This window comes from Hippopotamus amphibius, chromosome 4, assembly GCF_030028045.1.
Source record: "Hippopotamus amphibius kiboko isolate mHipAmp2 chromosome 4, mHipAmp2.hap2, whole genome shotgun sequence".
Classification (NCBI taxonomy): domain Eukaryota; kingdom Metazoa; phylum Chordata; class Mammalia; order Artiodactyla; family Hippopotamidae; genus Hippopotamus; species Hippopotamus amphibius.
This window is the reverse complement of record NC_080189.1, coordinates 121,221,467-121,244,546: the sequence shown is the minus strand read 5'-3', so window position 1 is coordinate 121,244,546 and position 23,080 is coordinate 121,221,467. Positions and strand designations below refer to the sequence as shown.

General features: G+C 38.7%; 1 protein-coding gene across 1 annotated transcript in view; it reads right to left on the bottom strand.

Annotated features, from left to right (window-relative positions):
* PLXDC2 (plexin domain containing 2) overlaps positions 1-23,080 on the bottom strand; it is a 400,818-nt gene that overhangs the window by 225,237 nt on the left and 152,501 nt on the right. The window contains exon 2 of the mRNA XM_057731187.1: positions 14,160-14,371. Coding sequence (XP_057587170.1) covers positions 14,160-14,371 — 212 coding nt within the window. The remainder of the gene's footprint in view (positions 1-14,159; positions 14,372-23,080) is intronic.

Sequence of the window (23,080 nt, the reverse complement as noted above, 5' to 3'; positions counted from 1 at the left end):
TCTGCTCCGAAACGCTACGAGGAGTGACACCGGTACTACCAGCGCCGCTGCCGCCTCTTTCTACTATTTTGTATGTGGATGGCTTCAAACATACCTCTTCAAAAATATAGTTTAGAGGGGGTGGGGAAGCAAATTCGTGCAGGAGCTTGAGGGTCAGTTAGCACAGGTAGATGGGGGACTCCAGTGGAAACAAGCCCGGGTTCCAGACAGGCACTGAGGAGGTATCACTGTTCCTGCACCCGAGGGAAAAGGGTTTCTGCACCATGACCATGGGACAAACACTTCCTTGGAAACCACCTCATTCTTCATCTCTTCTTTTTGCAGAAGAAAATGGTAGCTAGATCATTTGAGTGTGAGGAAAACTGTATTGCCGTACAAAGAATCCCAGGGGGTAAGCTATAATCATATACCCCATGTCACTACTCATTTGGATGTGGAAACGGCCAACGTCATGCTTTTGCTGGTAATCTAGTCCTAGTCCTTGTCCCATTCTATTTTACCTACAGTCCAAGCCACAAGTGAATCTAGGTTTTCTTGGTCAAAACGGAAGTCAAGTCTCTCTATCCTTTCTGGGTTTTATGTCTAATCCTCAGTTAAATAACTACCCTCCCTGCATCCAATAAAATTTACTTCAAACCCATGAATGCTTTATGAACATTAATGAAAGATCCAGCATCCCTCACGGAGGTTGTAATCTGAGTTAGATTTCTCTAGGTTGGGTCTTTCGAAATTGTCTGGTCATTTCTTGGTTATGTGGTTTGGAGCGATATCCATGGAGTTTCAACTTGCCAAACCCTACTTTAAATAGGGGAGCCTTTTCAGTTATTCTAGAAGAAAATCTACCGTATGTTTCTCACATGCTTGTAGGAATGAAGACACAGGATGACAATTTCAGACGACACAAGCTGTTAGTGGTAATGGGGGCTTCTGGTCAAGAGAAATACTTGGTTGAAAGGAAGGGCAAATTTGCCCTTAAGGGAGAAGAGAGGCCACAGAGATTGAAATAGACCCCGGTGAACAAGGGGTTTGCGTGCATGTGCTGGAAGGGGTACAGTGAAGGAGAAGAGAGCTGGAGAACCTCCTCTGAGCTGCTCCATAGTCTGGAGTCCACGGTCGCATCTCCTTTTCAGTTTTCATAATTTCTGATCCTCTGTTTTTGTGTTTGTTTGTTTGTTTTTGTTTCTTGGCAGAGCCGTGTGGCTTGCAGGATCTTAGTTCCCTGACCAGGGATGGAACCTGTGCCCCTTGCAGTGGAAGCAAGGAGTCCTAACCACTGGGACACCAGGGAATTCCCTTGATCCTCATTGTTTCAGGAAGTCCATTATGCTTTGATTTCCTACACTGTGTCTTATCCTTACCTTCCGGAACAATAATCTAAAGAACATGTTTAAAACTTAAGGCATTCATGAAGCAAAAGGGAGTCTCGGCCAGTCCTCCAGGTAGCTGTTTAATTTTTATGGTCTCCATGAAAAAAAAATACTGGTTTTTACTCAGAGAAAGAAGAGTCTAAGTGTAAGGTAGAGGAGGCTATCCAGCCACCATTTATTTTCCCCCACAGAGGTAATTTTTATTTATAATAATTAGGAATAATGTACATGTACAAAAAACATATGTAGATAACACTCACAAACATACATTTACAAATCATTAAAATTTCTACTTACAATTTTTGAAAAAAAAATCTATAGCTTATAGCAACCTTGCCTACATATAAGGATTTTTAAAACCACTACCTACAACGCCAAGTTCTTCGGTGTTTAATTTTGCAACTGGAGCCCAAAGGAAGACAATGATACATTGGTACGGAGACTACCGGGCAGATGGAAGATCACTGGTGTAAAGCACTGCTAGAATAAAAAGGGACAAAGTGAGAAAATTAATGTTTGTCCCAGATTCTGCTTCTGTGCTGTCAACCTGCTCCTTGCTTTGTTTCGGGGAACCTTTCAAAGTTGGAAATCATTTTCTCTTAACAGATTCTTTATTACCAACAGTTAAAAAGTCAATAGAAAATCCGGAAGAACAGTCTCACAGTCATTTAGCACTTACTCTAATTTGCATTCACAAGTGATCACCAACTGAAAAAAAAAGTTCCCTTTGAAGATGTTTAAACATTTTTCTTAAGGGGATAAAAATGTAGAGGTTTTTTTTTTCTTTTGTCCTTTTATGCAAATAATTTAAATGCAGAAAATGTCACCATTCTCTTTTTAATAACAAAGTAAGAAATACATTTTTACAAAACGAAATTAAAAAAAAAAATCCTTGAAGTGGCAGTTATGATTGTTCAGCAACTAAACTGCCTGAATAAAGCATGTCAAATACATTTGAAATATGCTCAGACCATAGCAAACCTATTCGATGAGGCAAAATAACATTTTAACCGTCATGACAAAAGTGATTTTGATTTCTATTTAAGTTCTTTGTGGACCAATAAGTAACTGAACCGCAGCTGCTTTCTTTCTAAAGTCTTCTGCCTAAATAGAGTCACGCTGCGTGGGCTATTGGCAGGAGCAAAGAAGAGGGGCTTCTGAATGTACTGATTATTTTATTTCCTTAGGTTTATTGTGGAAAATATTACTTTCCCCAGAGTTTCTGAGGAACAGTGAAAATAAAAAGATTTGTCTAAAATTTTTGTTTAACTTATAATTTTATTATCACCAGGTCCAATTAGTAATGTGAGCAAAATTTCTAATGAATACTTATTGTCCTGGCCTGGCACATTTCTCTATTTATTCATAAAGTTGTCTTTTACTCTTTGAATTGCACCCTTCCCATTCGAATATGACACCCATCTATTCTGGTAAAGATTAATCCCATTCACTTGTAAAAATAATAAAGAGATTACTGCCTACTCAAAGGACAGAGAAAGATGACAAGTCTTTCATTGGTATTTAAGAAAAACGATTGTTTATACTTGATTTTTAAGATAACAGACCATGCTATCACACAATTTACAACAAAAAAATTAACTGTTTTGAGTTCCTTGGAAAGGTGTGTTAGTATTTCCTGTAAACATTTTCAGAAAGTGAAATTTTAAATCATCTTTTGCTCTAATTAGTTTTATATGACAGAACAAGTACAGATTTGCATTCAAATATGAACACTGTGCGAAGCACTATAACCTAAGAAAATGAGAAAAGATTATAACCTAAAATGTTCTTAGAGAGAAAAATCTAACAATCACAAATTCTGACATTCATCTCTGAAAATTATAAAAATTTTCAGAATAGAACTCACGAAACCTTAAAAGGTTAGGCAGTTATTATATTTAAGTGGAAAATCCTATCACAAGATGAAATATTTTTAGTTTTGGAAGTATCTAAAAGACTTCTTTAATAAAAGGTGCTGTGACTAAGTGAAATGTTTAAACAGTAAGACATTTGCTTTGCAAGTTTTTCTATCAAATTCCTTTAGCCACAAGTGGGATCAGCATTGTGAATGCAAAATAATATAGATAGATGATTGATAGATATATTGTCTAAAAGGTGAATATTAGTATTTTCCATAGCTTTTCTTTTCAAGCTAGAGATCATGCAAATACATAAAGTTTACAAAAAGAGCTGGAAATTACTTGTAAAAGAGAAACAATTTCAGCAGTATTTAATTCATTCATTCAATTTAGTGCCATGGATTCCAAACTATTATTTCAATTTAATAGCTCAGGCTTGAAATACCATACAGAAAATAGCTCAAAACAACTGTTCCCAAGGGCTGCAAAGTTCAATTCTTCTCTTGTTTCTAGACAGATTCAGACATGTATGCATTGCTAGGGCATAAACAGAAAGGTTTTCTTTCAGGGATACACAAAAAGAAAATTAAGACAGTCTGTGTTCATTCCGAATGTTAACCAGCCTTTCTTAAAAGGACCTTTGGATATGTGATGCCTTCCTTAATAGAGTACAGAGTGGCACATTAGCAAATTTCTTTATGACAAATCAAAAGCAAAGAATATAAATATGCATATGCATGCTTTGTTATACAGAGACTTTATCTACCTTAAAACTGCTTCAGAAATCTATAAGGTGAGGTAAAAGTCCCCTGAACACTTAGCAAAATATATTATACATCATTGCTTAAGAATAAAAATATACTTTTTCATACTATAAGTTTAAATCATCAGGAATTTTTAAACACCTCCTATATATGTAATGGCCCACTTATGTGTAGACCTAATAATGTGTCCATCTAAGTCACAGTATTTGGCAAAGACACACGCGACATCTTCGACAAAGGTCCACAGAAACTTCTGGGTGCCACATAAAATTACAGATCCTCATTGTTTATCAGAGGCCTGGTCTTTATTTTTCCAAAGCATTGGTACTAAGTTGTAGAGTGCACATTAATTTGTTAGATAAAATAAATGGCAAAGACTTGGTGTGATTTAGTGTACTCGGTGTTAGTATTTCTAAAATTAAGTAAGTTCATATCACATGGGCTGGCAGATTCATTACGCTACAAACCTTCACAGGAATAAGTAGTGGCCCCAATACTCCTCCAGGTGTAGTAATAAAAATCATGCTATTGGCATGCCTGTACCAACCCAGACTTATTTAGTCTTTGAGCTACACTCACTTTATTATTCTGTTTCTGATTCTGAAAATATCACATAAAAGACTAGTCCTTAAGGCATGACCCATTAATACAGAATGGGACTGTCCAGTGAATGACCCCCAAAGCTGTCTCTCTGTTGCCCAGAAACTAGACAGCTGAGAAGATGAGCTATGCACCCGGCAAGGAGAAGGGCTGAGCCTGAACTCAACATTTCGGGGAACCTGGCACCCCCAACCCAAGTGCTGGCACTGCCTAAACCGCCGGCGGGTCAGCCTGGGCTGCCTGGTGCTTGATCCTCGGATGCGTATCTCCCCTGTGTGATGCTCCTCTCAGACTCGTCCAATAAAGATGAAAAGCAAACGGGACACAGCCCTGTCTGGACCACTGTCCACTGGGGGACACTGCTCCTTCAGCTGCCAGAAGCACAGAGGACTCAAGCACCTGCTGGAATTTTTGCTCCCGAGTTCCAGCCCCTCCTTACCAGCCACTTGCTAGTTCACCCTGAGCCCTTTCCTCAATGTATAAAGACTGGACACATTCTGGACTAGCAAACAATTAGCCTGGTTCTTCAGGATGATTTTCAAAAATCAATTAAGTAAAGATCTAGACCTATGACACTGAGTGGTACTGTAATTTTGATACTGAAAATAATAATTTTCATGAAAGTGTATTTTAAATGTCCTATTGGAAGTTAGACTGGGGAAAGAAGAAAAATAAGACTGCAAGATGACAGAAGAGAAAGTCAACTGGTGAACAGTTACCTGGTATTCCCTACATTAGAAGTTCCCTATCACTGCCCTAATTAATGTGAAGAAAGGCAAGAGGCTATGATGCAATCCTCATGAATGGCTAGGAAATTAAGGTTGGAAAAACTCAGTGCAAGATTCTTATAATTAATCTCAGGGTTCTGGGGAGGGGAGGTTAAGTATGATATTTTTCTTTGTATATGGAGAATGAAAGTATATTATTCTAGGGACTTCTCTGGGGGTGCAGTGATTAAGAATCTGCCTGCCAATGCAGGGGACACGGGTTCGATCCCTGGGCCAGGAAGATCCCACATGCCACGGAGCAACTAAGCCCGTGTACCACAACTACTGAGCCTGCACTCTAGGGCCCTCAAACCACAACTACTGAGCTCGTGTGCCAAACTACTAAAGCTTGAGCGTCCGGAGCCCGTTCTCTCCAACAAGAGAAGCCACGGCAAGGAAGAGTAGCCCCTGCCGGCTGCACCTAGAGCAAGCCCGCACGCAGCAACGAAGACCTAGTGAAGAAAGAAAGAAAGAGAGGAAGGAAGGAAGGAAGGCAGGAAAGAACGAAAGAAAGAAAGAAGAAAGAAAGAACGAAAGAACGAAAGAAAGAAGGAAAGAAAGAGAAAGGGAGAGAGAGAGAGAGATAGAGAAGAAAGAAAGAAAGAAAGAAAGAAAGAAAGAAAGAAAGAAGGAAGGAAGGAAGGAAGGAAGGAAGGAAGGAAGGAAGGAAGGAAGGAAGGAAGGAAGGAAGGAAGGAAGGAAGGAAGAAACTCCTCCCCCAAAAAATATTATTCTAAAATATATAATTCTTAGTCTAAAAATAAATTACATGACTAACACACAATAATTTTACAACCTGTATGTATCATTCTGAAGGCTATTTCCATGTTCTTACTGTAAGTAAACTCAATTGACTAACAGTGAAGCATCACAGAGATAATTCAGTTATTCTTTACGAAAATCTGTGAAGGGCAGTTATGGATCTTTCTCCATTTTTGTTTCAATAAAGAGCTGACACGTCAAGCTAAGGATCATCTATAATCGAGCAAGATATATGATGCCCCCTTTCTACCCTCATTATCTTTTTAGAGGGTGAGCAATGGCTGCAGATAAGTTCTGCCTGACTTACTCTTTTCAGTGGATTTTCCTCTTTGAAAACTACAAGTCATCATCAATATTCTAAAAGAAAATGAATGGGATTAAATCATAAGTTTGAAACTATGTGTTTTTGCCAAGTTCCAAAACAAAAGAAGTTGAAACAGATTTTGTGGTCAGTTCACATACAACCTTCGGCAATACAGAGTTGAAGAAATGAGGCCAATTCCCAACCCATATGAGGAGGGTGCTGGCAAGGCTGTGGCCACCCTGCCAGGGAAGGAAATGACACCAGGATCTGCAACTGACCCTCAGAATTCAGCAAGCAGCAGAAGTTTGGGTAAAACTTCAATCATGGTGGTTAATGTAAATCACTGATTAGAAATCTAAATATTCCTGAAATTCCCGTGCCCATCAGTAGCATTCTCCTCTAACTACTATCTCATTTTACCTCACAACAATTCTTCTCTAGATTTAATTCATTTTTCCACTCCTTAGATTGGGGTTTTCGGATCCACTTCCCACTCAGCCCCCTATAGCAATATTTTTGGAGTGCCAATACAATCTTGTCTTTCCCTTTTTAAAATCTTTAGTAGCTTCCAAGTACCTTCCTGATAAATCTGGAACACCTTAGCATAGTGTGTTGAACTGAACATTTGCGTCTCTCCAAAATTCATATGTTGATACCTAACCCCCAATGAGCTGGTGTTAGGAGGTGGGGCCTTTAGGAAGCAATTAGGTTATGAGGGTGGAGCCTTCATCAATGGGATTAGTGCCCTTAGAAAACAGATTCTCAGAGGGCTTTCTAGCCCCTTTAGCCATGAGATGACTCAGGAGGAGGACAGCCCCCTATGAACCAGAATTCCAAATCTCATCAGATACCAAATCTGCCAGCTCCTAGCCTGCAGGACAGTGAGAAATAAACGTTTCTTGTTTAAGCCACTCAGTCTACGGTATTTTTGTTATAGTAGCCTGAACTGAATAAGACACACAGTATAAAAGGGAGTTTAAAATCTTGTCAGCTGCTTATCTGTGCAAAACTCTCTGTCGAGAAATACCTTGATACCTGGCTACCTTTCAGCTCTCTCCATGATTTGGTTGAGATAACACCTTGTCCTTGGCTCTCTACAGGATAAGGGTCTTCCTCTGGGTACTGATTAACTTATGTAGTATTTCTGCTCCTTTTTAATCACATGCTCTCACAATGCTTTCTTTCTCACCTTTTGTGGAAGCCAATCTGACACCTACATGCATTTAGGAAATTTTTTAATTCACTCGAGTCAAATAAGTATGCTTCTTCAGGATTAATCTTAGTATTCCCTTTGCACAGCTTTCTGATTCTGCAACCACAGATGGATGCCTCTGCAAGTTTAAGATTCCTCTAAGATGGAAATGCTTCCTTAAAAAAAATCTACACCAGCTTTAGACATTCATAATAAATATAGTAAGAGAACTGTGCAGTATCAGGTGGCACTTTTCTTTCTTCTGAAAAACATCACAAATCTGCATTATCACATTCTTCTCATCTGTAAGTACTGTCTTCCATGTGTTCCCTGAGCAGAACATTAGCCTGAAGAAAGAATCAGCACAGCAGTATTTTGCAAATTTTCATTATTTCTGTGAAATGGGAATGATGTGTTTTATTACTACCCTACCTTTCTATTCAATACCGTTATTGTCAAATCTGTGAAAGCGAGAAAGCATACCTAGGCTTGAGACATACGAGCAGTAGGATTTCATTATCTAAGAATATTCTGATGTATTCTCTGTACTGCAAACAGACCATGGAGATTATGCCCACATGGGATATGATAAAATTTGCCTTTGCTTTGTAAAATATCATCAAAGTAACCACACTCTCTTTTAGATAAAGGATTTGCCAGTGACTTCTTTCCTATCAAATACAGTATCTGGTTATGAACTGCAGTAAAATATTAGAACACATACAATGACCTGTGTGCAGCAATTGGCAACTGATAGCTTTTTAAAGAAATACGTTATAGAATTTGTGACAACACGATACAGATATAACTAGCAATGTGTGCAGCAGATGATCAAAAAAAAAGAGTTTTTACATATGCATTTAGGGGAAAAACAGTTGATCTCTAGTTTTTAGCTACATCTGTCGCACATATTTGCTAACCATTCTCCACTGTTTTCCCCAGATATGAACTTTAATGTGAACATAGGTGATACAATTGCTGGATATGCCTGCAATTTTTATTTGGTACAAGAGTGAGAAATCCACGAGATATGGTGTTGGTAGGCACCGCAATTTAATCTAAGATTTTCCAGAAATTTATATCCTCAAAACTAGTAGCTATATCTGCTTTGTGCTCTAACTCCTCGCAATGCAAAGTGTGGGCTGTAGTTTAGCCACAGCTGCATCGCTGGAGAGGCTCTGGTCTAGCTCACAATGTCTGAGTCGGTTTGGATCGTGCAGCTACACTTACATGATCCATACACCCTATTTTCAATCTTCTCTTCTTCAAGTCATCCAGGTACTTTTGAATCAAAGCCAAAAAAAAAAAAAATCACTTGACAATCCTTTCCAGAAACATTTTCATTGTCCCAAGGAATATGAAGTTCTAAATACCACATGTGAAAAAGTGGTAAGAACCACATATTTGATTCTGTGTGTTAGAAAGGAATTTGTGACTGATCTCTGTAAAGCAAAGGACTGCAAGTTACCAACAGCATTACACAGGAATAAGCTGAGGAACCTGAGCTTTACAAAGACCGGTAATTCTCACCAAACACTTCTCAGGCCCTCTCCATCCCATAAGGCGCCCTTGATGCTGCAAGGGCTCCACCTCAGGAAACGGAAGGGCAGCCAGCAGCAAGGTGCAGATCCACCTGCTGCCCATCCATGCATGTGACCCTGGGATCATGGAATTCACCCAAGGCTGATCAAGCATGGCCGAATCATGAATGCAATTGATTTTACCTGAAAGTCCCGAAGCCCTTATATTCCCAAAGTAATTACAAAAAGCATGCTAAAGGAAACTATAAGCAAGACAAAAAGACAACCCTCAGAATGGGAGAAAATATTTGCAAACGAATCAACAGACAAAGGATTAATCTCCAAAATATATAAATAGTTTATCCAGCTCAATATCAAAAAAACAAACAACCCAATCAAAAAATGGCAGAAGACCTAAATAGGCATTTCTCCAAAGAAGACATCCGGATGGCCAAAAGGCACATAAAAAGCTGCTCAACATCACTAATTAGTAGAGAAACGCAAATCAAAACGACAATGAGGTATCACCTCACACCGGTTAGAAGGGGCATCATCAGAAAATCGACAAACAGTAAATGCTGGAGAGGGTGTGGAGAAAAAGGAACGCTCTTGCATTGCTGGTGGGAATGTCAATTGATACAGCCACTATGGAGAACAGTATGGAGGTTCCTTGCAAAACTAAAAATAGAACTATAATATGACCCAGCAATCCCACTACTGGGCATATACCCAGAGAACACCATAATTCAAAAGACACATGCACTCCAATGTTCATTGCAGCACTATTTACAATAGCCAGGACATGGAAGCAACCTAAATGTCCATCAAAAGATGAATGGATAAAGAAGATGTGGTACATACATACAATGGAATATTACTCAGCTATAAAAAGCAATGAAACTGGGACATTTTTAGATACATGGATGGACCTAGAGACTGTCATACAGAGTGAAGTGAGTCAGAAAGAGAAAAACAAATATTGTATATTAACACATATATGTGGACTATAGAAAAATTGTACAAATCAACCGGTTTGCAAGGCAGAAACAGAGACAAAGATGTAGAGAACAAACATATGGACACCAAGTGGGGAAAGCAGGGAGGGCTGGCGGGGGGAATGAATTAGGAGATTGGGATACCAAATTGTGCACTCTAAATACATGCAGTTTATTGTAAAAAATAAAGAAATAAAAAGTTAAAAAAAATAAAATAAAATAAAACTGGTTAGAGAAGATAGTTACTGGGAGCCTGGAGAAGATAATTACTTCTTACATATACTGTAACTGGTGCAGATGGCGGTTTCATGCAAAATAAAGCAGTTTGTAATTTTTTTTTAAAAAAAGCATGCTAGTGATTGCTTTTAATATCTACTAATCAGAAGGAAGTACTCCTCTGACTTGCCCAAGTGGCTATACGTCCAAATGAACAGAGGAGGTATGAGAAGAAAGGTGTTATGTAAACGAACTCAACTAACTGCTGAGTCTCCACTTATCAGGAAATACAAACGGTTTCAAAACACCTATATCTTCATGAAAAGAATATGAAAAAAAGAAAACAATGAGAGCAACAACGAAACTTCAATTGGAAGATTATTTAACTGGGATACTAAGCTTTACAGTCCCTCCATTATCTTTTCTTGTGCAGAGCCAGAAAAAAATGCTGTCACCAAGTTAAGAGAATAACAGCCTTTGTTTATTTCATAATGAATTTGTGCCAAAATAGTAAATATGCTATTGTCTTTTGTTTTTGTCTTTGTTCAGTGAAAGTGGGATATACAGTCTAGACAATGGCAGAAGTCAGGGAAAACATACTCAGGAATGCCATTCTGGGTGGTTTAAGTCTCACAGGGATACAAATTATTTTAACAGCCACTGCTACAGTCAGGGCTCTCGGGCAAAATAATTCTGATTCCTGACATCGACTCTGGAAGCTTCTAAAAGGCAAAAAGCATACACAGTCGTTCATGCTCATCTCTTGTATTAAGCAACATAAATCAAAGTGCTTATTCCTAAAAGATAAGAAAGATCTTGTCACAATGCCCAACACAGAGCAATTACTCTATAACCATTTGGTTCCTTTCTTTCTTATTCCCATCTAACTCAATCAGACAAAAGTATTTTCCCCAAAAGAGATGCAACAGTGTTCAAAAATACTATTTCAAGGGCCAGGATAAATAAACTTTGCAGAGAAGTTTCAGATGTAGGCTTTTTCTTCCAGAACCAGTGGTGGTAGCAAGGGGTGACTTATGGGACTTTAGATTCCCAATAATCCCCATCAATCCCTGGAACCCCATAAAAATAAACTCAAAATAAAAGCAGTCCTCTTGTTATGAAATCTAGCTTCAAGACATGTCCCCTTCCAGCAATACTGAAACCCCAAAGTTACTCTATCAATATTCAGATGCTGCAACTATCCAAAATCATTACATAACCAAATAGCCATTTATTTTTCCTTATATTAGAGGAAGCAAAGTCAAGTAGTAAGGCTAAATGTTGAGAGCTGGGCAGCCCTGCCCAGGGTTTGAATACCAGCCCTTTACTCATTAGTGAGAGACCTTAGGAAAAATACTAAACCTAAATCTGAAAGTACCCTCATGTAAATCACTGAGATTAGCCAGCGAACTTGGGGATGCAAATCTCACCAAGCTGATGTGAGGACTAGACAAGATGATGTCCACATATCACCTGGCAGGTCTCAGCACCACGCAAGTGCTCAGTGAATAGCTCCCTACATCGTCCTTCCTCCTTTTTACTGATTCAAAATCTCTGACATTTGTGGTCTCTCTCTATTAAGGTAGAAAAAGAGAAAAACTGGCTGAATAACAAAATCATGGTTATTTTAACAACTAGGATTATATTTTGAGGAATGTTAATATATCCCTGAGCAAAAGGTTTTCTATTTTTACAAATGATTAGAAAAATTCAGCATCCTGTATGGAGATCACAGAGTTCTAGGAGCCTGTGTTCTCTCCTTTTAATCTCAATAGGTTACTCTCTTTAGTAATCTAAAGTAATAGGTTACTTTAATCTCAGTAGTTCTGGGCAGAGAGTAAACATCTCTGCTTCTGTTCAGCTCTCCTTTCTTTATGCCACACCCTGGCTAAAGAGCAACTCCGAGGAGAATTGTGTTGCCTACTCTGAGTTGCTATAATGACATTGTTGCCAAAATAGCAAGGCACTCTGCAGGAGTCAGAATAGCCTCTTACAGATATTAGATGACTTCTGCTTCTGGCACATCCTCTGTTGCCTGTTAAGAACCTGCCTGACTGGGTGGGGCAGCCAGGGACCACTGGAGTCACATACTAGCTAAGGAGATGGAGAGGGGTTTTGAAAATCGCTGGGCTTCTCACATATACAGAATCCCAGTGGCCTGTGCTTCAGATCTGAAGAGTCCTCTCCCCATGAGGGAACAGAATGACGCCTTGATACTACCTGCAGAACTATGTTGTATCTGTTTCATGAAGTTGAATTATTTTCCTAAATAATGAGTAGTTCAGGGCAGTAAAAAGAATGCTGCCTGGTCCTTTAAAATACAAGCCTATTACCTGGGAAATAGCAGGGCCTAAAACTTCAGACTGAGAGAATATACAAACGGGCAATGTTCAGACCATGGAAAACAACGGAACTCTGACCTCAACCTCTAAAGCAACCAGTCCAGGGAGCCAAAACACAATCCTGGCAGCAATCGGCCCAGAAGGGGCAGGACTGGACTAATAATGGATGGCCTCTCTATTTCTTGTCCCTGTGCACAACTCCGGACCAACCACAGAAAGCTAGACATGTTCCCCAGACCAATCACATGAGATGCTCGGCTTCTGACGAGCCCACCTCCAGCTTCTCCATGCCAACAACCTCCAGTCAGAGCACACCTGGAGGCTTCTCTTTTTTTAACTGAAAAACTTTCCCACTCCCCTGCCTGCTTTTGAGTCTCTGCCAAAGGCAAGTGATGGAGGCTCACTCCCTTGCTGTAATAAACTGAATAAATAGCTTCTTTTCTCATTTGAAAGGTTTTTGCTTATTTGCATGAGTCACTTGTTTGTACCTGTTATATCTAGTGTACTAACAAGATCATATTTTACGATTTGCGATGCTAAGGACTATGGAAGCTTAAGCAATGCAATACCACCCTTGAGGCCTCTGGGCAACCCCCAAATTTGCCTAGAACGTGCCTTCAGCAGCCTTCCATACTCACCAAACCCATCTCCAACCACCCTTCTCCTTCCCATTTGTGGCTCCAATTATCACAAAGAATTATGTATAGTAATAGAGTCACCAACCATCAGTTTGCCCAGAACTGCCCCATTTTAAGCACTGAAAGTTCTACATCCCAGGAAACCTCTCGGTCCCAGGTAAACTGGGACAGTTGGTCACCAGGCGAGACTCCTCATTACGCCATGCCGTCCCAAGACTAGCCTTTCCAGATGTAATTCGTTCTGCCAGGAATCTACTCTTTTACCATCGACAGATTATCAACCTGGTGAGCTCCTCTCAACCTGCTGAGCCCAAGTCTAAATGCCCACTCCTAGGACTCTTTGATAACAGCTCATCCCCCAGTCCCAAGCAGGTGATCACCCCCTCCTCCACGCCACATTGGTCTGTATATACTTTTGTGCATATCTCATGGCATAGGGATGATCTGGTTATGGCGTTTAGACTGTCTGACCCTCTTACACAATGATCTCCTCGCAGGCAGAAGCTGTATTGTTTTTATCTTTGCATCCCCCACTGTCATCAAGCCCATGTTTGTCTGTTTCTTGAGTAAGTGAATTTGTGGAGGATTAAATGGCTTAGCTATTAATATTTAATATAATTATAATTATTATTGAATTCCTGAATATTAACAAAAAATTATTTATTAATGAATTAAATTGATTCCCTACAAAAAAGTCCAAAAGTTCCAGATTGAGCTGAAGAGACACCATATATATATATCATATATATATATAATATATATGGAAGTTGGGTGCCTTACTTATAAGAAATATATTTATTAATCCATTTCAATGACCCAGATTATTGATCTACCTCAATCTGGGTGGTGTTGTCCTGCCCGTCGTCCAGGAGCAGGTCCGTGAAGCCTCTGGGCTCTGGGGAGTCTTGGCCCAGGCTGGCTCGGTTTGAGTCTACCGCCTTGAGAGAATCCAAGTCCCTTTTCCACCGGTGGCTGAACGCATGTGAGTCCACCTCCACCTCCTCTTCTGTTTGTGGGAAGGCCTGAGCAACCTGATAGTGCCAATCTGTTTGAAGAAATAAAATAATGAGTCACCATCTGTTATGCATCATTTGCATGCTTTCTAATAGAGAAGAAAAATATTCTGCTGGTCAGAGGAAACTAACTCATAACAGTTTAATTGTAATATTTTTGAGTTGGTATGAATATCTCTGAGTAGAATGCAATTTTAGGACACACCATAAGTCATAACAATGGTTACTGTGCAGATCCAGCAGAGTCCCTAAAACAGATGTGCAGCCCTAAAGCAATGCATTTTTACTCCCTCCCTTCCCCACCCTCCACACACACACTTCATAAAGATTCTCTAGTTGTGCTGAGAAAACTAGCTACAATCCAAACAAAGGAATGAAACCAAGTGATTCCCGGTGCATTTGAAAATACAAATCAGACATTATTAACTTGTGAGTTTATATTACTTCACATGAGTTATGCTGGGCAGCAGAGAGACAACAGGGTATCTGAATGGGTTAAATAACACATGAAATGATCTTCGTGTAAATGTGCTAACCTGCCTTGTAGCTCACAAGTCGGACTTGGTCCATTGCCGAACTCATTTAATAAGCAACGCCCTCGGGAGGCATCACAAACGCTCCTATTCATCCGGGCTGTTCTCAACCTTGGAATCTTGTCAGGGTGGTAAAGGAGACAGTGATAGGCACTTAGAGAAATGGATGGGAAGGCAAGGAGATCAAATCACAAAGGTATTTTAAAGCCATCTGCAGGGACTGGCCTTGCTGACCCAGCTCGTCCTGCTACTACAGGAGGGAAAATTAGATTTAATCATTACTCCTAGTCTTTCATTTCAGTAGGTCAGCAGGGGAAGGTGTTCCACAAGGATGGGGAATTCAGTGTCTGACCAAGAACAGTTCTCCTCTAGGCAACTGTTACCCAAAGATGTGAACTGACAGGCTTTATAACTGGCAGGATATGGGTTCAGAAAGGGCTAAGAGAGCGGTGATTTAATTACAGCTGTGATGCTCCCATCAATACAAGACACTCCAAGAAACCAAAATGTATTTAATGAAGCTTGTAATACCACTAAATCAGTTACCCTACCACTACTGGTCACATGCAAATGGTCTAAAATATCTCCCTTTGAACTCAGAAAGGTGCTAATCATTCTTCTGGAGGGGATATTCTTTGATTTCACTGTGAATTTAAAAGATCTGCCACTGCTTAATGCCTCAGTGGATACAGTCTAGAATGAAACACTACCATAGTGTTGGCAATCTAGAACTTTCCATGGGCTTGTAGAATATTAGAGCTTAAAAAAATCATGGAGATAGAAATGGCCAAAAATTCCACAGAAAGGAACCCAAGGGCCAGATAATGTAGCACTGTGCTCAATTCACAGACTAGTATAAGACTAGGGGAAAACTCAGGTACATAGAGGGTTGATCGCAGTCCCCTCCCACCTTCCACACAGTAAATGCTCAATATGTATGTCTAACAAGTATTTTACAGAAAATCTTTCTTTTTTTAAGGTATTGTCCCCACTGGCCATTGAATAGTGCTCAATAAATATTTGTTGACTGACTGACTGAATGAATAAATTGTAGACAGCTCAGTCTCTTTGGAGCAAAAATGATAGGACCAGGCAGAATTAAGTAACAGAAGAAATACTGCACAAGGATTCAGGAGACCTGGGGTGGAATTCCTTCTGTTAGGTTTGCTGAATAGGGGATATTGCATAATTTACAAAACTCTCTGTGCTTTAGGTACCCTGTATTTCAAATGGGAATGAAAATATCTTAACTGCAAAAACAGACAGTTTTTCCTGAGTATGTGTCAGGCTCTAAGACTTATGATTCTAGGCAAAGCGACATAAAGCAATTTTATTTGCTTTATTTAGATATCCTGCCTCATTACCAAAAATATATGAGGCAGCTTACCACAAAAGTACATAATAAAGTTTTATAACAACCAGACAAGGCCTTGTAGCACAACACTCAGATTAAACTTTAGAGCTGTGCACTCACCTTGCACTAGGGGTGGTGGCTATCAGAACATAAACAATCCTGTAGGAACAACTAAAAGTCTATAAGATCCTTATTAGAATGTCAATGCAGATAAGAAAGACAGCAAATATCAGGTAGTCAATGGATTAAACAGTCCTAGACACAAAGATGTTTTGTTTTGTTTTCAAATCACAGAAAGGGAAAAACTCCAGCCAGCGGTTTCTCAGTTCTTTATAATGTAAATCAGAAAAAAAATACCGAAATCTTCAAAGAAATAGTCTATATTAAAATCTTCAAAACAAAATTTCAATGCAACTGTTTGTTTCTTTAACATAGATGTTATCGTTGGATATTAATTGCCTGATATTAATTTTACCATTATCCTTTTATATTGGACAAAATATAGTACTTTTCATGGTGTCTGTTAGTCCAGTAACATAACACTAGCCCCTGTGGTCCTGGCACAGAGCAGACGAAGTCACGAACACTGGAGGAGCTGTCTGCATAGGAAGTCTAGTTCTCAGCTTCAATTCCCCTTTCTCACTTTCTCCCTGCCTTCTTACCCTAAGAAGGAGCTTCAAAACTTAGGAAGCATAAAGTCCATGTTCCCAACTGTTAAATTAATTAAAAAAGGAGGCCATCAGACTGAGGCGGCTCTGATGCTTTAGCAGCCTATGTAAACAAACCCAAACCTGAGCCCTTAGCTGCCTCAAGGTTGAAAATGAAAACCTAAGGACAGCCAGTCACAAACCTCCAACTAGGCTTTTCTGAATCAAGCAAGCACTTAAGCTACAGTGAATCAAATAATTTCCTTGTTTTCTTCTGCCTTTTCTCCATAAAAGTCTCTCCCCTAGTTGGGGTTCTTGGAGTGTTCCTAACCGCTTCTGGTTTGCACCCCATTGAAATTGATTTTTGCTCAGGTGAAGTCTTAAAATGTTTAATACGCCTCAGTTTATCTTTTAACACCACTTAAGTTGAAATCTGGGAAGTCTGATTAATGCATCAAACTCTTGTTTTTGTGATGAACATTTCAACTCATCCTTTAGCTAGATTATTGGGGAAAGTGAATTTAATAGACAGGTAGGCCTCCTGTATAAAACAAGCATAAATGCTTCCTCTAGCATTTTACAAGGGTAAGTCCCCAGACAGCTGTGGGTTTTGGAGCTTTTAGCAGTGTTTTATGCTTTTTTTTCTTGCTTACTTTAATGTTGTATTAACAGCTATCACAGCCATTGATTAGCTTGCCTCAATGATGGACATGCTTGCTCCTTCTAGAATTTACTACATTAAACTTTGTAAACTGATCACTCAGTCACTTGCTGGCTCTGACTGTGAAGAGTAAACAAAATCTAAAGAAGGACCTGAGGGTTTTCCAATGCAAAAATCTGTGAGCTTTAGGACCTAGCCTCTGTGAATTTTCTTTGGGTTGCTATTTTATACCTAATTCTTTTTCTCTGGTGAGGTTATGAATAAGCAAGACTACCCAGTCATGCATAGAGGAAATATTCCTATTTGCTCATAATTCAGTAGTACATGGTTCATCAAGACTAAAGTATGAAATTGGCTTAGATTTTGATCCCATTTCAGAATGATTTTTAGAGAAGATAAAACAAGTCAAAAATGGATGTTTTCCAGAAATAAAGACTGACAAAAACTGGCAAAACTACAGCCTGGTTATCTACATTGTAAATTATTCCTATGCATTTCATGGGCTTTCAAACTCATAAAAATATTTCAAATTATTCTTTAAATCACTACCAAAACAAATCATTCAGAAGCAAGATGAGGGATATATATAATATAATTTTTCCCTTCCCAGCTGTAGTGAAAACAAAAGCAACAGGAGGGATCTTTGAATAGTCTGGGTGAACAGACTGTTTGTTTTCTGTCCACTGTATGTTAATTAAAGCACTGATGGAAAACCTTCAAAGATAATTTTTGCCAACATATTTTGCTATGGTTGTTAATCACATAGTTCATGGAAACATTAAATATATCTAAGGAATCCCGTTAGGATATAAAGAGAGAAAGCAAAAAGACACATTTTTGTATGTTTACTATATAAATTGACCTTAACACATTCTTGAGATATTTTATTTGAAAAAAATAGCAGATAAAGTATTATTGAAGAAGGTATTTCATTACATTTCAAATAGATCATCATTATGAAACCCAACAAAGGTCTAGTTAATCTGAGAGTAAAACAGGAAACTCATGTACATCTTCAAATTATTCTTTGCAAACCTTGAGAATCTCTTTTGGGCTATCATCTACTATAAAATAAAATCATTTAAAATAAAAACCAAAGGGAAGAAAGCTGTTCTGGGTTGGATGTGTTTATATTTGTGTCTTATCTGAATGATTTTATTTAAATACCTTACATTTAGCTAATAGTTGAGTGCATCTTTAACTGCATTTCTTGAGTCTTGCATACAAACCATATATGCAATATATGCTGAACGACCAAGTTGAGTAACTACATAAATTGACGTGCATCTTATGTAATGAGGATCCATCATGACTGCACCTTTTGACGTGCTCTTTGGTCTGCACTTCACAAATGAACCAAATCACCCTTGTGGATCCTCTGCAAAAACATTAAGATTTTTCACTGCAAACAGATTTACTGGCTACGTTCACCTGAAAATTGATAAAATTATTCGGCTAAGGTAGACTGCCATATGGTTTTACATCTCAATTTATTACAGAAGTAAAGAGGAAATTCCATAGAAATGGTTGTATGCTTGGTTCTGTCCAATAATGAACTGGCAATGTAGGGGACTTGGAGGTTTTGACTAACAGTATTATGGAGTAAGATAGCTACAGAAGAGAAAGCATACGGAATGTTTTGTTGAGAGACATTAAAGGGTTTGAGTGGGACCTGGACATCATTTTCTTGTTAAGCTTCCCACGTGAATCTTTGTGTCCCCCTGGTTGAGGACCACTGCCCTGGCCAATCATTCCCTGGCGCCTGGGAACTGAGATCTGGGGAGGGTTCCCACCACTCCCTAACAGATAGGAGTGGCTCCCTGTGGCTAGACTGCCTGGGCAAACAATATTGTTTATGCTGACCACCTGCCTTCCTTCTGGGAGTCTGGAATTTTGGTACACGGTAGGCAGAAGGTGGTTACATGAAGAATTCCCAATAAAATCCTTGGGCACTGAGTTTCTAATGAACTTCCCTGGTTGAGAATATTTCACATGTGTTGTCTCAACTTGTTGCTGGAGGAAGTAAATGCTCCCTCTGTGCTCCCACTGGAGAGGGCTGTTGGAAATCTGCCCTGCTTTCCCCAGACACTGCCCCAAATGCTTTTTCCCTTTGTGGATTTTGCTTTGTATCCTTTTGCTGTAACAAATCACTGCTGAGTCTTATGATTCTTTCCTAGCACATGACCAAATCTGAGGGTGGCCTTAGAGACTCCTGACACAGAGATGTTTCAGAACAGGACTTCTAGCTTATTTATATTTTTTGTCTCATCGGTATAAACATTTATTATTAACATATAATAAATATCCCAAGTTTTTCGAAAGGCAAATGAATGAATGAGTAACAAATGACTGGCCAGATTGCTGCTCATCTGAGACAGTGTCTTAAAGGATTATGTATGTGATCTGTTGTCCAACTTCTTAAGATTTTAATCGTGTTTCTTGCTCAGTCGGATGTGAGTTCGACTCAACGAGAGCTCACTGGCCAGCTGGGTGATGTTCAGCAGCACTCGTGGTTGCAGCTCTTTCCGGTTCATGAACTCAGTGAGAAACAGAACACATATCTTTGAAGAATGTGGGCATGGCCAGTGAGATTGAAAAGCTATGAAGGGGGACTTCCTGGGTGGCGCAGTGGTTAAGAATCTGCCTGCCAATACAGGGGACACAGGTTTGAGCCCTGCCCCGGGAAGATACCACATGCCGTAGAGCAACTAAGCCCATGTGCCACAGCTATTGAGCCTGCACTTTAGAGCTCGTGAGCCACAACTGTTGAGCCCATGTATCACAGCTACTGAAGCCCATGTGCCTGGAGTCTGTGCTCCACAACAAGAGAAGCCACCATAATGAGGAGCCCATGGACCACAATGAAAAGTAGCCCCCACTCACTGCAACTAAAGAAAGCCTGTGTGCAGCAATGAAGACACAACACAGCCAACAAATAAATAAATCCAATAAAGAAATAAAGAAATAAATTTAAAGCCAAGAAAAGAAAAGAAAAGCTATGAAGTAGTTGAAACAAGGACATTTTAAGTGAAAAGTGGGAAACAAGTAGATGGCTACTCTAGAAGTTTGAAGCTTAAGAGTTCAGTCTCTGAGGTACAGAGCAGGAAAACCATAAAGGCCTAAGGCCAAGATGTAAGTGCCCTGCATACCCCTGACTCTCCGCCCTTCCCCTTCTCTGACTTCTGAGTCATTGCAGGGTTCTTGGTCACTGTACAGCATTTTTCTGGTGAAGAACTTTAGACAGTTCAAGAAAAAATCCACAGGAAATGAAAGGGAGTGAGAAAATGTAACCAAACACTAAGTCCAAAATATGCACAGAACCAATTTACACATTAAAAATTTACTAGTTTTCTAATCTTACTATTAAATAAAATGATAAGCAGACATTTTAATTTTATACATAAAATGGTTAATTATCCAATGGAAAACATGATTAGCCTTATGAGCAAATGTTAATATTTAAGACAATTTTAAGGTATTGCTGCATATTTACTAAAATATTAAAAATAAAGAGAAAAAATAAAACTGTGTTAACAGTTATAAAGCAGAAGTGTTCTATCCATTTTTTATAATAATGGGTTAATAATAATGATATTAGTAATAACAACTAACCTTCATTTAGGATTAGCTGAATGTCAGGCACTGTTCTAAACATTTGCATACATTAATGTATTTGGCATATACTATTATTACCCCATTTCAAACATGAGGAAATTGATGTATACGAGAGGGTAAGTGACATACTAGGAAAGTAACCAGAGCTCAGTCCATATGTTAGGTCTTAACTATCACCTAATCTACCTCTGATTAATCTTTCAGGGGTCAAATTAGCAATCTGTCACAAAGATACGATATGACACAATGATATGACACAAAGAAACAATCTAAAAGAAAAAATAAATAAATTAGACAAAATGCACTATTTAAAATGGCAAAAGTATGTAAACAATCCAGCATGTGAAAGCAAATAAAGAATACAATATCCCACCAAGTTGACTCTGCCAATGGGAGGAAATGAAACAATCTCAATGTAAAAACATAGCAGAAAATAATAGCACATTAATATTGATTATATTTTTAAGTTATAGCTTGCAAAGTTAGGAAGTACTTTAAAATAAATTATCTTGTTAATTAAGCATTTTCTACTAACTGCCTACTAGAAATTTAAAAGAAAAGCTAAATTCCTTCAAGTAGATTTCAGTACTTGTTTTACCGTGAATGATAACCTCCTGTTTTTTATAATAAAAAGGATGACTGTCAGAGAACTCAGGCCATCCACTGACTTTTCAGATAAATCTGTCAGATTTGGAGAATAAATTCATTTCCACATTAGCCATAGACTACAAATAATCTACAGTGAAAATAGCATTTACTTAAATCCAAGAGTCTTAATAAGGTCCTAATGATTTTCTGCAGAAAAGATAGCATCATGAACTCACAAAGCGCATGGAATTTTTAGGTATGTGACCTCCTGCTGTGTGTAAAATAATAGCTTCTACAGTCCCTCCCGGCTTACAAAAGTCTATCATATACTTGCTAGCTAAATATCTTGTTAACATATTTTAGGCTATTTGGGATCATATATTAAATATTCTCTATTGGTTTTCAGATTCACTATTTAATTTGTGGAAATTCATGTATTATGAGACTTTAGAATCTCCATAGCACAATAAAAAAATAAAACTATTTGGTAAAATAACATTTCTCTTTATCATTAGCCATCCTCAGCTACCCTTGTTTCCTGTATTCAGGATGGCTAATTTTAAAATAAGGGCTTTGCAGCTAAATCCAAGGCATGAAAAGTGTGACTCTGCCAGCCAACAGAGATGGAAAATTCTGTAAACAAGGACCATTCATGGCCAACAGCCTCTAAGGAAAATTTAGTCTTCTGAGCCAGAACAGGCCAGATGGAATCAATTGTTATAATGATGCCCCATGTCAAAGATGATGTCCAAATGCCTAGGGTCCAAATCACTGAAGGCCTTCTATTAAATTTTGGCTGCCAGATGTCTGAGAGACTCAATCTCACTGCATATTGTCATCAGACTATATTCAGTTTGTGGGGTCAGATCCATAATGGCCCAACGTCGAGCCCAGGCAGACTTAGCCAATGACCACAGATGACAGACAATACATGTATTTCTATTAGATTATGTTCTGTGACTTTTATCTGATTTAAATCATATAAATCATACAATTATCAAAATAGCCCCAAATTTGTATAGGTTAAATGCCCTCCAGAGATCTGTGTGGACTTGGACGAGCAGCCAGTAACACCTGTAATTTCCTCATTATAATATTGTCTCTACTGTCTAATTTGTTACGTTATGGTCCTAAGGTTATAGCTGCGTAGTCTCAGGCAATTCAGTCAATTACTCTGGGCCTATTTCTTTATTACAAGATGACTTTAGTTAGTGGAAGACTCATCACATTGTTAGAATTAAAACCAGAAGTATTTTTCTGAAATTTGATTATGAAGTTCAATCTGAAAAAAATATCAGATTAACTCCACCCCCACTCCCCCTCCCCACCCTCAGAAAAATGAG